Below are 12,795 nucleotides of genomic sequence, written 5' to 3' on the forward strand. Positions count from 1 at the left end.
AGTTTGATCTGTCCTCCGCTGGTGACCAAGATATTCTGGGGCTTCAGGTCACGGTGAACCACGCGGTGCGAGTGCAGGAAGTCCAGCCCCTGGAGCAGCTGGTACATCATATCCTGTAAGACAACAAAACAGAAAGAACAAAGAGAGACAGAGGGGAGATGACTTTTAGTAAACATGACAAGGACACCCAATTGATACAGTGAAGTTGAAAAACTTTAGGATACTGGAGTCATGAAAAGGTTTAAAACCATGATGAAAAGAGATAATCAAATTGTTTGATTACATTTTTCATGTGCAGGTCTAAATTATTGAATATTAACTGATGAATTTAATTTCCAAAATAGTTCAGTCTCACTAGTCTTGGCAAAATGTGAAAGACAGGTGGCTTCATGACCCCAAATCAACATTTTTATTCATTCCTCTGACCTCAAACCAGGCAACAAAAGGCCTAAATGACAGGACCCTGCAATAAGAAGCGAAGTACAAACGTTGAGCCATGGTGGTATAGAGGGAGTTAAATAGAGGCCTGTGTCTTTTCTTGTCGACTGTGGCAGATGTTTGATAACTGACACACACGATAGAGGCAGAAAGAGGCCCCGTTTGGTGCAAGCATGGATCTCTGTTTCTCAGCAGCTGTCCTGCTTGAGTTAATTGGCGCTCGTTCTCCTTTAATGCCCAAGAGCTGACCTCAGAAATGGCACTGCATCCATGACACACCAGCAAAAGTAACACGGTTAAACTATGTACAAACCAGGTTAGTTTTGTTGTTCTTTCTCATCCAAAATACTCTCAAACAGGTCCCTCATCTGTAACAAATAAGTCATTACAAGGGCTTGTGGTCCGGTTGTTTTGGCAGAGCTATGGTTTGGATTGTTGTTAATAAAATTAAGTCAAGGGAGAGCTATTACAGCTTAAGGCCTAATAAAACCAGTTAAGTCACAATCATTAAGTTTTTAAATGATGAAGGAGACAATCTTAGAGATAGTAAGAGAAGAGACATTTGTAAAATGCTGTGGTGCTGGAGGTGGTGTGTTGCATCTCATAGCCTGAACACCTCCCTCAAAAACACACACACACCCACACCCACACCCACACCCACACCCACACACACACACACACACACACACCAAAAAAAAAGCCTCGGCCAAGACCTCACAAGTGACATGGACCTGAGCCCGTAGCTCTATTCACTGGCCGGCCAGCTGGTGAGTGAGTCAAAGGGGTCTGTACACTCAAGCAGAAAACATTAGCAAATGGCGCGGGGCTGGCTGCTGTGCTGGCCATAGAAGACAAGACAGGACGCACCACACAATACTGTGGAGATCGGGAATGGTGTGTGTGTGTGTGTACAAATTGGGTGTCCTTCTGGGTCTGTGTTAACAAAATGGTTGTATCAACTCTATTACCATTTGTGTGTGTGTGCACCTCAGACTGCGTAAGGGTGCGTGCATGTGTGTGTATATATGTGTGTGTGTGTGTGTGTGTGTGTGTGTGTGTGTGTGTGTGTGTGTGTGTGTGTGCGTGTGTGTGTGTGTGCGTGTGTGTGCGTGCCCTCTGACCAAGGGCAGGCAGGATGTATAAACAGACCTTCCTTTCTACATCTTCATCCAGCCATGACCTAGCGAGGAGGGCAGCAGACAGACATAGGAGAGGCAGGCAGTTGGTTATTTTGTGTGTGTTAGTGTTTGTGTGTCTGACACAATAGCATTGCCCCCCATCAGTTCCTCTCCGCTTTAAATAGCCATTTCACCATGCTTCCTTTCAGCAGCATTTCCTAGTAAACACTAATTATCTCAAAAGTGTGACTCTTGGACAACACACACAAACAGTCTTGGCCTGAAGGCCATCTTCTCTGCCGCATCAATTGCCCTCACAACTGAGTAAGTAAAGATGTTCCAACTATGTTTAACAAACTGACTTTCTACTTGGCAAAAAGGCAAAGTAAGTTTAGAAATTTAAAAACAGCCAAAATAAAACTGACCCAAAGTCACAGACCACATGTGGCACAGAGAGCAATAGCAATCCATAGAGTTGATTTCAGCAGCAATAAGAGTTGCTCAACACACAACTGTCTTCAATTGGCAGCACTTCAAAACCTTCAAAAAACCCACGAACAATTGAAAACAAAATCACATAAAAAGGCTACAGATCTGACCCTGAAAAAGCAGAAGGACACGGAAAAAAGGTAGTCAGCGCTCTGCAAGATGCAGTCAAAACATGGCTTTCTGAGTGCGCCTTCTTTTCTAATGCAAATATACCAGAGGCAGCCATATTGTTTATTGTAGCTATGCACAATATGGGACATCTGCCGGTTAGCGTTAGTGTAATTCTCTCCCCATGCTTCATTAACCTCCCCTTTATGGGCTCAGAGAATGGAGTTGTAGAAGCTTGGATGGTGGCGGTAAAGGGGGGTGGGTGCGACCCAAGCGCTGGCCTGGCTGAGGAGCACTGAGGCTGGGGCAGCCCGGCTCCTTGATGTCCTTCCAGCTCATTTGATTGCTCTTTCATCAATGGCCATGTGGTGGGTCTTGAGTCTGAGTTAGGCAGAGTGGGTGGTGGAGGGTGGGGGGCTAAAATGCACTGGCTGGGGCAGGGTGGGGTGTCTGGTGCTGGGGGTAGATTTGTTTTGAAGAAAAGTATCCCTGTTCTTTTTGGTTTAGGGTCTTTGACTGAAAGTAAATGTTTTTCTTTGGTTTAGGGTAGTCAAGTGTGACGTAGGTAAGCATTTAATGAGATGGGCGCAGGTGTGCTAAATTTGGAATTCACTCTCGGGTATCATCTGGTATAGCCTGGGGCAAATTAAGTTGCTGGGAAAGGGGGCAACTGGGGGGTGTCTGTGCAGTGTCCACTGTCCTAGAAATAACAGGGCATGGTCCCTGTGTCATCTTGTCACTCCATCATTGCCCTTTTGTCCCCTCAAGGGACTGCTCCAGCTGTATGGATGTTAGGAGAAAGCAAAAGAAGAAGGGGTGCCTTAAGGGGTCAGTATGCTTCAAACAACATGCTTGTTGGATTGTTTAACAGCGTCGTAAACCTAAACGTGAAACTTCCTCCCCCAAACTTTGCCAATGTCAGAATGGTGGGGGGGTGCTTCTAACAATTTATTATTCTCCAAAACTGACAATCCATCAAACATGTCCACTTTCCATGTCCAGGTAAGCGCGTGTCCAGGTGTGCTGAGTTGAGAAAGTAAGCTGGATTTGACCTTCTCAACTATCTCAAGTTGTCTTTTTTCTTTTAATGCACAACTACTTCCTTCACTTTTTGTGTGTACAAGCAAGTACACTATAAAAAATGATGACAGCAAAAACAGCTGATTACTCGCAAGTTAAATGTTTGCTTCAACGGAACTTATTTGTCAAAGCCATTTCCATATCCCATTTAGTGTATCAACTCATTTTAGGATAAGAGGCAAAAACCACCTCAAGCTAGTGGAAAACTTTTTTGAACAATTGTGAAAGTTTAAACAAATTTTAATGCGATACTTCAAAATGTGCATGAAAATGTGTGAAAGGAAACACGTCTACTGACAAAACAAAGATAAGCAGCAAATCCAGACATTTGAGAAATGATTGGAAAAGGACTCAGCGATTAAATCGATTAGTTGCAGATACACTTTCTGTCGACTAATAGAAACTACAGTACCATACACTATCAACTTCAGCACAAACCCTGGGAAAGCCTTAGGTGTGATCTACCCAACTCGTCTACGCTTGCACAGCATCTCACCAACATTACAGTTCGACACAAAACTTTCACATATAAACCCGGCCCTGGGGTGAAAATCAACGGATACACAAGCTTCCAGAACTTCTCCATTTCAAATCTGACACTTTAAACTTTGCCTCTCTCCAGATATAGGAGATATATATATCTCTCAAATATTGTACATGATACGTTTTCAGACCGTGGGGTGAAATATGATAAAGAGATTTTTTTTAAAGGTTTGAGTGTGGGAATTATTCAAATAAAAAGAGACAGTTACAAAGGAAAGGAGATGGCGACACATCCATTTCCGACCTTTTGGCAAAGTGTAAATGGACACTCAGTGGATTTATTTTATTATTTGGAGAAAATGTATAGTGTTGGGGAGTTTTAATGTGTTCACTGGAATTGTAGTGAAGTTCAGTTGTTAGCATCATATTGAGTACTTTTTTCTTTGCTTTTAAACACAAAAAGAATAATTTTAAAGTCTAGGTTCTCACAGACCTTTTTTCCGCTCTACATCTGCAATACAGTGTAAACTTAGAAAAAAAGGGCAGAGTGAAAATAGAGAAAGCAGTGAGCCTCTAATTTGGAGCTTGTCTTCCACATGTGCTGCCCTTCAAAATGCTCCAGTACCTCTGATGTTGGAGGGATTGCACCGTGTCCTCTGGCCAAGAAAACTCACTCAGTACCATACAGACACAGCTGTCGTCATGCTGTGCTCCAAAAGCAAATAGCAAATAGCTTCCTATATATTCAAATTAAGTTCTTACACGGTTTGAAATATGTCCAGGAATATTAACTATGTCTTTCTCACTGATGTTTCAATAGTGAAGCAAACAAAAGTCTCTCATGGCATTAAAGATTAGCAATGTTCCAGAGTACTTAAAGATAACAATGACAACGGTTACCTTGATGGTCTCAGGTGGTACTCCGGGGTCGGGGGCCTTCTCCAGGTAAGTGGTCAAGTCCTGATCCACGTGCTCAAAGACCAGAGTGAGTTTGGTTTCTCGGTCAGTCCGAGAGACTGTACACACATCAAACAGCCTGGAACAGGAGGAGGAGATCAACACAAATGATTCACTGGGGTCCACTCTGCTCAGCATGTTGCAACAAAGACGGTTGAATTACAGTACTCTACACATCTAGCAAAGGCAAACCCTTGCATTGGCTTTTCAGTACCATGTACAGTACCATACTACAGTCATTTGGTTCCACCATGCAAAGCTTTTAAATGCACACTACAAGTATGTTGCATACATTTTACACATGGACACTAAAATATAATAGGGGAAAGCAAATAAAGCGCACTGCAAAAGCAAATATCTAGTGATTTCAAACACAGCAACAGACATGTCAAACACAGGTGTAACTAACGACATTTATAACAACTTACAACTTTCTGGAACTCTTTATAGAATGAAGCCTGTGTGTTTCCTGCTATGACAAGTCAAGATGTCTGTTCATGAGAAAGGAGTCTATTGCTACAGCAAAAATAAAGACACAAGGGACATGCTATCTTGCTGTTTTCTTTTTATAGAATAGGATGATCTTCCAAAAACAGCTGAGAGTTGAACATATCTTTGTGGTTGGTCAGGAAAGCATTTTCCATTCTAGGACATTAAATCTTAGGCCAAAAACCTGAGTCTGGACTCTCGGCAGAAACTTGCGAGACAAAATGAACATGCTTAGAGAGCAGAATTGTGCTTCAGGACACTGAAAATCTACTTCTATGATTCAAGACCATCAGGCCTCAAACACAAGCGTTTAAGGCTGGGTTTCACAAGGCAACAAACTAAGGCCAAGAATCCAGATTATGTTGGTAGACCTGCCAAGGCAGGCTTTGGTGAAAAGCTGAAAAAAACTATCTGGGGACCACAAGCAGCATTCCTCAACCAGCACTATGACAACTCCTGATGCTCTATGGAAAGTCGAGTTGATCCATCTGTAGCTGGTGAAGCGGCGGCGTCTTTTAACCCAACAACACATGAAAGGAAGGGAGCCGTGATGGATCGCCATCAGACACGTGTTTGGTTACAAAGTAATGGGTTACTGTAATCTAATTACTTTTGAAGTATCCCATTATAATAAGTAATAAGTATAATAGTATAAGTGAATGTGCCAATAAAGTGGTAAATATGATCTGTAATTAAACTTGTAGATTACAAAACGTAAGAGAGTTAGTCTCACAATACTTAGAATTAATCTACATCTACAACATATTGACCTAATGAAACAATAAGTGAGAAACCCTGCACAGACCTTATAATGGTGGTTATGTCATGACGGACTAAGGGGTAGCACTGGGTAACCAGCTTTAACTTCCAATTTCGAAATTAAAAGATTGATGGGATTAGACTAAATATTGCCACCTAAGAGACAACATCTATGACTATTGCCGCAAATATCACTTGATAGGGATCTAGTCTATTTCTTTGACAATCCATTTCCGGGATTGCTCCGGAAATTCCGCCGGATGCATGTATTTTCTGTTTCCTTCCGCTTTCTTTTCTCCGGTGGATTTATGAGGAATTTGGTTAACTCCTCTTCCTGATCTCTGCAGGGTAAATCCAGACAGCTAGCTAGACTATCTGTCTAATCTAGGTTCTCTCTCACACAACTATTTAGCGCCGCCCATGAGGATCTATTTAGTTTAAAGAAATGCCAATAAACCAGAACATGTTTTCCTCCCATCCCTGAACGCTATTAGAGGTTGACCGATTAATTGTCAGATTTTTGGCTTTTTTTTTTTACATAATTGGCATTGACTGATATTAGAGTATATCAAGCCAATTAATAGGCAGGCGCATCTGCGGGCAGCCTAGTGTTAAAAACATAAATAGGCGACATTTTTTTTACATGGCACCCAGACCAGCTGCCTCCGAGCCCTCCCCCCGTGAAGCCGTATGCATGACAGCATCAATAGGCTCGTTAGAGATGAGCCAGATCTGCGCAGAAACGAACACTGGCAATTGCCGACCATTGCATGTCGGTTAGATTTGTGTCCAACATGGGCGCCCAGATAGCCCGGTTGGTGGAGTGGGTGCCCATGTGTGGAGGTTTGCTCCTTGGCGCAGCGGGCCCGGGTTTGGCTCCAGCTGCGTGTCCTTTAATGTCTTCATCTGTCGTGTCAAAAATAAAGGCCAAAAATGCACAAAAAATAATCTTAAAAAAATAAAAGAGATTTTTGTCCTACTTGATCCCAACTATATTTTTCAAAATAGCCAGTGTTTTGTGTAATCTATTAAAAAGACCAGGATAGATTACATTTTGTTTGCTATAGTGGCCTACTTTGACATAGAAAATTACATTTTGGGGCAAAAAACAACAGAATGTAGGATATTCATTTAACACAGATCCCTCCCTAAATATCCTGTTTCCTTCTTTGTACGTTAAAACAGTTGGAGGTGTATTTTGAAAACCTTTCAAGGAAGTGTAACCATTAACCACGGTGGCATACAACAGAGCACAGCAGCGGCATAAAACATCTGGCACATGCACAAGATGCAGGCAGCACAGATCGGGTACCGACAGCAGCGCAGTTGCTTTTCATCGACTGCAAGACCCAAGCGGTCCCAGAGCATGCTGGGAAACGCCGGCCTGTCATCTGATTTAACAGCTGATTGGTTCAGAATCTAATCTAAATGACTTTTTTATATAAACTTATAGTTTTTGAATCGGAGGGATTTGAGTTGCCATTTGTCTGATTTAAAGGCTTATTCTGTACAAACCCCAGCTTGTGTGGCTAATAGTTACGTTTAGAAGTCAGAGAGACTAAATCCGTTCAGATCACGGATCATATACAGTCTGTTTAATAACATCAGCAACAGATCGCATGAAGAGCATTTTGAGACTGTGTACAAGCTGATATATGTCTGATAACATTTTATTAAATTGGAATCGGACCTTACAGGATGTGAGTGTTTCTTTGACTTCCTGCTGGAATTGGCTGGAAACTGTCCGACTTTACCGCAGCTTTTTGTCACCGCCTGCCGCTGCCTGCTCTCGTCCAATTAACAGGCGAGGCGCAGGTCATCTCCAACGAGCCTATTGCACTTCGACACCGCTGTGAAAGCTCCCAGGACATCATTTATCAGAGTTTGGTTTTACCATAGCCTGTTACCCCCAGGAGTGTTGTGGTAAAAAAAAGAAGTGGGGAAACTATAAATTCTGTGATTAGGTGGACCACGACACGGTCCCCGTTAAGGTGGGCCATGTGTATCATTTGATCACTATTCATTTCATACATTAATCAAAGTTCTTGTTAAAAAGACTAAAAAACTAATAGTATGGTCTCTCTCTGTGTCTTCGTCCTCAGCTTCTCCTCTCTCTGTTCCTTCTCTCTTGAATTGTCCTGTCTCTGTTTGTCTTACCTTTTTTCCTCATCTCCTCTCTATGTCCCTCCTCTCTATATCTCCTCTCTCTGTGCTCTCTGCATCATTGTCTGTCTCACCATTGTCTTTCTGTAAAATGAAGTTAAAATGAAGAAAAGACAGCTTAACACCCCACATCTTGTCAAGTAACCTTTTAGGTAAACCATTAAAGAGCATTTCGAAAAGGGCAAGACTCTCCCGCCATTTCAAATGGTACCCAGTCAGAGTAAACTTGCCCAGTTATTTCTCTAAGGACTTTATTATGTCTGGGATTTGAAGCCATGTAGCATCAGCCACAATTAGCTGTGAAGACATTGGACTCTAGATTATGTTTTATTTTTAAGCTAATTATGATAAATTACACTATTTCAGGCTATATCGCAAACGCCGTTGGTTAATATTATACCATTAACTAGCTGACTAGCAAAGGGAGCTTGTCACTAACTTTCAGTGGCTTAAATACTGGAGAATGCATGAAATTACATACATACATATTATCTAGCAATTTATCCTGAATTTTACGTAACATACATGGGCTAATGGGAAAAAGTAGAGGTGACTTGCATCAATTGTGTCTGAAAGAGGTAACCAATCAACGCTTGTTGAGTCAGTGGCATGAATATACCGTGAACCAAATTAACCTCAAAAACATTAAGTTTAGTACAGTTTTCCAAGCTCACTCAATTTGGGCTTGTAGCCCAGGCTGTTTGAGGGCATCAGGAGGAGGGCTGCCGTCTTGACGGCGCCTAAAAACGGATGTCCTTTTTAAAATCTATTCATTACATGAAACGCGATGTAGTGAAGGCAAATGACTGTAAATCTTTAATGCAGTCTGCTGCTTCCTGCTGGCTACGAAAGAGATTGGTCAACACTGAGAGCAAGCTACCTACTGTATGTCATTCTCATAACTGCTAATGAATGAAACTTATAATAAATATGAAACTCAAACAACATGATTAATTAAGAATGGCTTTGGAATGCATGCTATTTAGGAGGATAAACGCAATTTAGAGGTTGATAAACGCACTTTGGAGGTGGGTAATCGCTATTTCTAAATTTCGGGAGGTGCGTAAACAACATTTACCCTACACTACATACCTGGTTGCCCCTTTCTGTGGCATTCTCATCCACTCCATATCTTTATAACGGAGCTAACTGATAACGAGGCTAATTGTTGCTAACAGAGCCTTCAGTTCTCCGTGCCTGTATCCATAAACTGCATGTATGGACAATAAAACTCTTAATTTTATTAAATTGGCTGGACAAGTTTTATATTACAACTCAGCTGTTTGAACAGACATCTGCTCAGATGAGATCTTAAGGCGCAAAAGGACATGTAACAGTAGGATCCCAAAACACAGATAAAACCCTTCAATAAATGAACAATGACCTAACAAAGTGAACAAGAATTTTCTTTAGATAGCCCTGTGAAAGGTTTATTTGAAAGTTTATTTTCTTCTTACCCGTTCCTTTTGATTTTTGTTTTTACATTATACATTTTTAATTTAAGTATACAAGTGTAGATTGGTGAAGTGTTCAATAAATATTTTTGTTGAAGAAATTTGTGTATATTAGTGTCACATATTACATACATCTTTCAAATAGAGGTTTAAAAACAAGCACATATCGGCCAAAATAAATCGGCAGCATTTATTGGCTGGCCCTGATTTCTAAAGGTCGGCATCGGCCAGAGAAAACCCATATCGGCCAACTTCTAACTGCTATGTGGAGTAGCCAGACCCTCCTTTAGCGCACTTTGAAGGGGGGCCTGGCAAAGCAAGACTTAATAGTGATCTTATTCAATGTCAAATCAATATGTAGACATACTATTTCATGTGCTACTATAATTCAAACTAGCTAATCTACATAAACCGTTTAAAAATTGAAGCATGGAAAGAAATTGTCTTTTCAGAAGCACTTTCATTCCTACGCAACACCCTTGTAATCAACAGAATTGGAAATGCTGGAGTCTTTGCAGTTAGTGAGAGGCAATTCATTCAAGGTATTAGTACTGTGCATGATGTCACAGAGTAGACGGTCACGTGCCCTCCTCTTGAAGCACTGGGGTTAAACGCCACTCACAGCTCGATTGTTGGGCTACAATGGGGGTTCTCGGCAGACACTGAACATATGGAATGAATAATGGGCCTCATTACAAACATCCAGGGGTTGCCTGGAGTCACACAGTAGGTCCACACTGCACCGTTCCTGGCCTCAGCTGCCTTGCTATGCTGGTCGGCTAAACTGGACGATAGCGAAGCTCCTCTGATAGTCCAAAGAGCCGATGGTTTGCACTCTTGAACCTATTTATTGCAACAATGTAGCTTATTATTGAAACGTGCGTTTCCATTGTAGGGCACTAAGTGTGTTCAACCCCAAAATAAACTAACCTAAGAAAACCTTATGGCTGCTGACGTGGTTGTCTTGCAGTGAGAACAAAACCCATTGTGATCCCATTAAGAGAAAACTATAACCATTATCCTCTATTATTCATTTATACGCTGGGGAATTATTGTTAGAGGCACAAGGGCACTAGCCATGCTTCTGAAGTGTCCATTTAGGGCTTCCCCTTCAATCCCAATAACACATAATAAAATAAGGACCAAGGTCAGACCTTGGCTAGTGCCAACATATGACGAAGTATTTGACAACTGACCTCTGAATGAACAATTCATTACAAAACTGAAAGAAAATGGCCCCTGTGTGCAGTGCTAGGAAGGACAACTAACAAACTGGGCTGTAAGTAACTTGTTTTAGCCGTGGCTGTATTGCTGTATTCAGTAGGCCTGACTTACAGTAACTGAGCTGGGAGAGTGTCCGTGTCTTGCTCAAGGGCACATTATAGTATGAGACGATCTCTTTTTTCAAGCATTTATAAATTATAAGATAGAGATACACATTTGAAAAGGTGCATACACTGTTCCACTTGATACTGCAACCCAGTACCCTTTTTGAGGGCAAGGGGATGGAAAGCCACCAGTTTATAAGGATGTTGTAAAGTTCAGTCAAAGCTGACTTACTTAAAAGTTACACTTTTACATGAGCGTGTATGAGGTGGATCAATGTGATTGGAGCTGACCAATAATGATAAATAAGAGGTGAGGTTTAAAAAATTTCAAGTTACACTTTTTACATGTATGAAGTGGAACAATGTGACTGGAGCTGATCAATAATGATAAGAGGTGTGGTTTAAAAAAATATATAAAAACTAACAATACACACAATAATGTAAATAGATAAAGTTTTGTGTGCACCTACTGCCTGCTAACAATGGCAGCAAGTGGCTAGTTGTTATACAACACACACAATGTCATTTCAGCAGAAAAAACGTTAAAGAAGGGGACTCCAATAGAGTGGACGTGTATGAGTGGGCTTTACCTAAAGTTCATATGAGGCAGCATGGTTGCCACTAGAGAACATCAAAAAGGAAGTAATGTGTGTATGTCTTGTACACCACACAAAATGTATGTCACATGCTGTCCCTTTCTCACACGCGCGCACACACACACACACACACACACACACACACACACATAAAATCACTTACCTGACAACATTGGGGTGCTCAAAGGCTTCAAGCTGCCTCAGTACCGCCACCTCCCGGATAGTGGAGAGAGGCATCCCCTCTTCCTCCGTCTGGACACGGACTCTTTTTAGGGCTACAAAGCGTCCCCCGTTGTTCAAATCTCTCGCCTTGTACACTTTCCCATAGGCGCCTTCTCCAATCTCGGCCACAGGTTCATATTGCGTACCAGCACTTTCTTTGTCCATTTTTGCAGTTTTTTTTTTGTCTCTTGTTGGAAATATTGCGGGGAATCCCGGCGAGGGTGACGAGCCAGAGAGTTTCTCACAAAGGCATATTCACAGAAAAAAGTTGGCACATGCAATGCCTAGATGACAGGGAGACACAGATGGAGGAAGACACCATCTTTGTCAAATTTGGTCAAACTGTGCTCCAGGTAGGCAATAACAGGACTGTCATCGTGTTTTATTATCAACACAAGAGCCCCGACGCGTCCCAACTTCCACTCCTCCTCCTATTACGCATAACAACTCATGTCCTCCTACCACTAACACAAAGTAAAGTAAAATAATTCAAAAAAAATAGCAGCGCTAAATGTAGCCTCCTTTTAAGCTAGGTTTGCACCAAATAAACAAACAGTCTCGCGCATTCCGAAATGTATCCCACATGCAATGTTGATGAGTTATGTCCATGTGGGCTGTCTTATAGCCTACTCTGTTAAAGAAAATTAAACATTAAAAGACAACACGCTAAAAGAAAGCACAAACCTTACACACAAAGTTGTGTCAAGTTAGCCAAATAAACCAGTTAACTGCTTCTCATGTACTGTTTTATCAGTTTCTGTTTGAGGCGATTGGCGAGCACGTGGCTGTCTAACATACTGATTGCATTGTCTGAACTTCCTACAGCAACAGTCCTTTTAAAACACTGTAAAACTCGCCTTTCAAACCCGAAATAGTTGTAAATGTGTAAAACAATGCAGTAGCAGAGTTTTAAAGAAGTCTTCATCCGCGTACATAGCTTCTTCTAATTTTTTCTAATTTAATTGTGCGTTGACTCAAATAGGTTAATTTTAAATTCTAGCAAGTCAAAGAATTGCTCTTTCGGTTTTTAAAATATCATTGGATTGTAAAGCAACATTTCACGTCTCATAAAGACATGTTTGGCATATCATTCTGCACAAATATCCCCACT

At 41.5% G+C, this 12,795-nt stretch overlaps 1 protein-coding gene and 1 long non-coding RNA gene across 2 annotated transcripts in view; one reads left to right on the top strand and one right to left on the bottom strand.

Moving 5' to 3' along the window:
* Window positions 1-6,601, top strand: part of LOC116701858 (uncharacterized) — an 18,593-nt gene extending 11,992 nt beyond the window's left edge. Inside the window, exon 3 of the long non-coding RNA XR_004335019.1 lies at window positions 6,484-6,601. This is a non-coding gene — a long non-coding RNA (uncharacterized LOC116701858). The remainder of the gene's footprint in view (window positions 1-6,483) is intronic.
* The window catches only part of cdk6 (cyclin dependent kinase 6), a 34,741-nt gene extending 22,832 nt beyond the window's left edge, over window positions 1-11,909 (bottom strand). The window contains 3 exon segments of the mRNA XM_032535865.1: window positions 1-113; window positions 4,617-4,752; window positions 11,626-11,909. The exon segment at window positions 1-113 is cut by the window's left edge and continues 4 nt beyond it. Of these exon segments, the coding sequence (XP_032391756.1) occupies window positions 1-113; window positions 4,617-4,752; window positions 11,626-11,849 (473 nt within the window). The 5' untranslated portion in view covers window positions 11,850-11,909.
* Between the last annotated feature and the right edge of the window lie 886 nt (window positions 11,910-12,795).

The sequence above is a fragment of the Etheostoma spectabile genome, chromosome 14, assembly GCF_008692095.1.
Source record: "Etheostoma spectabile isolate EspeVRDwgs_2016 chromosome 14, UIUC_Espe_1.0, whole genome shotgun sequence".
Taxonomy (NCBI): Eukaryota; Metazoa; Chordata; class Actinopteri; order Perciformes; family Percidae; genus Etheostoma; species Etheostoma spectabile.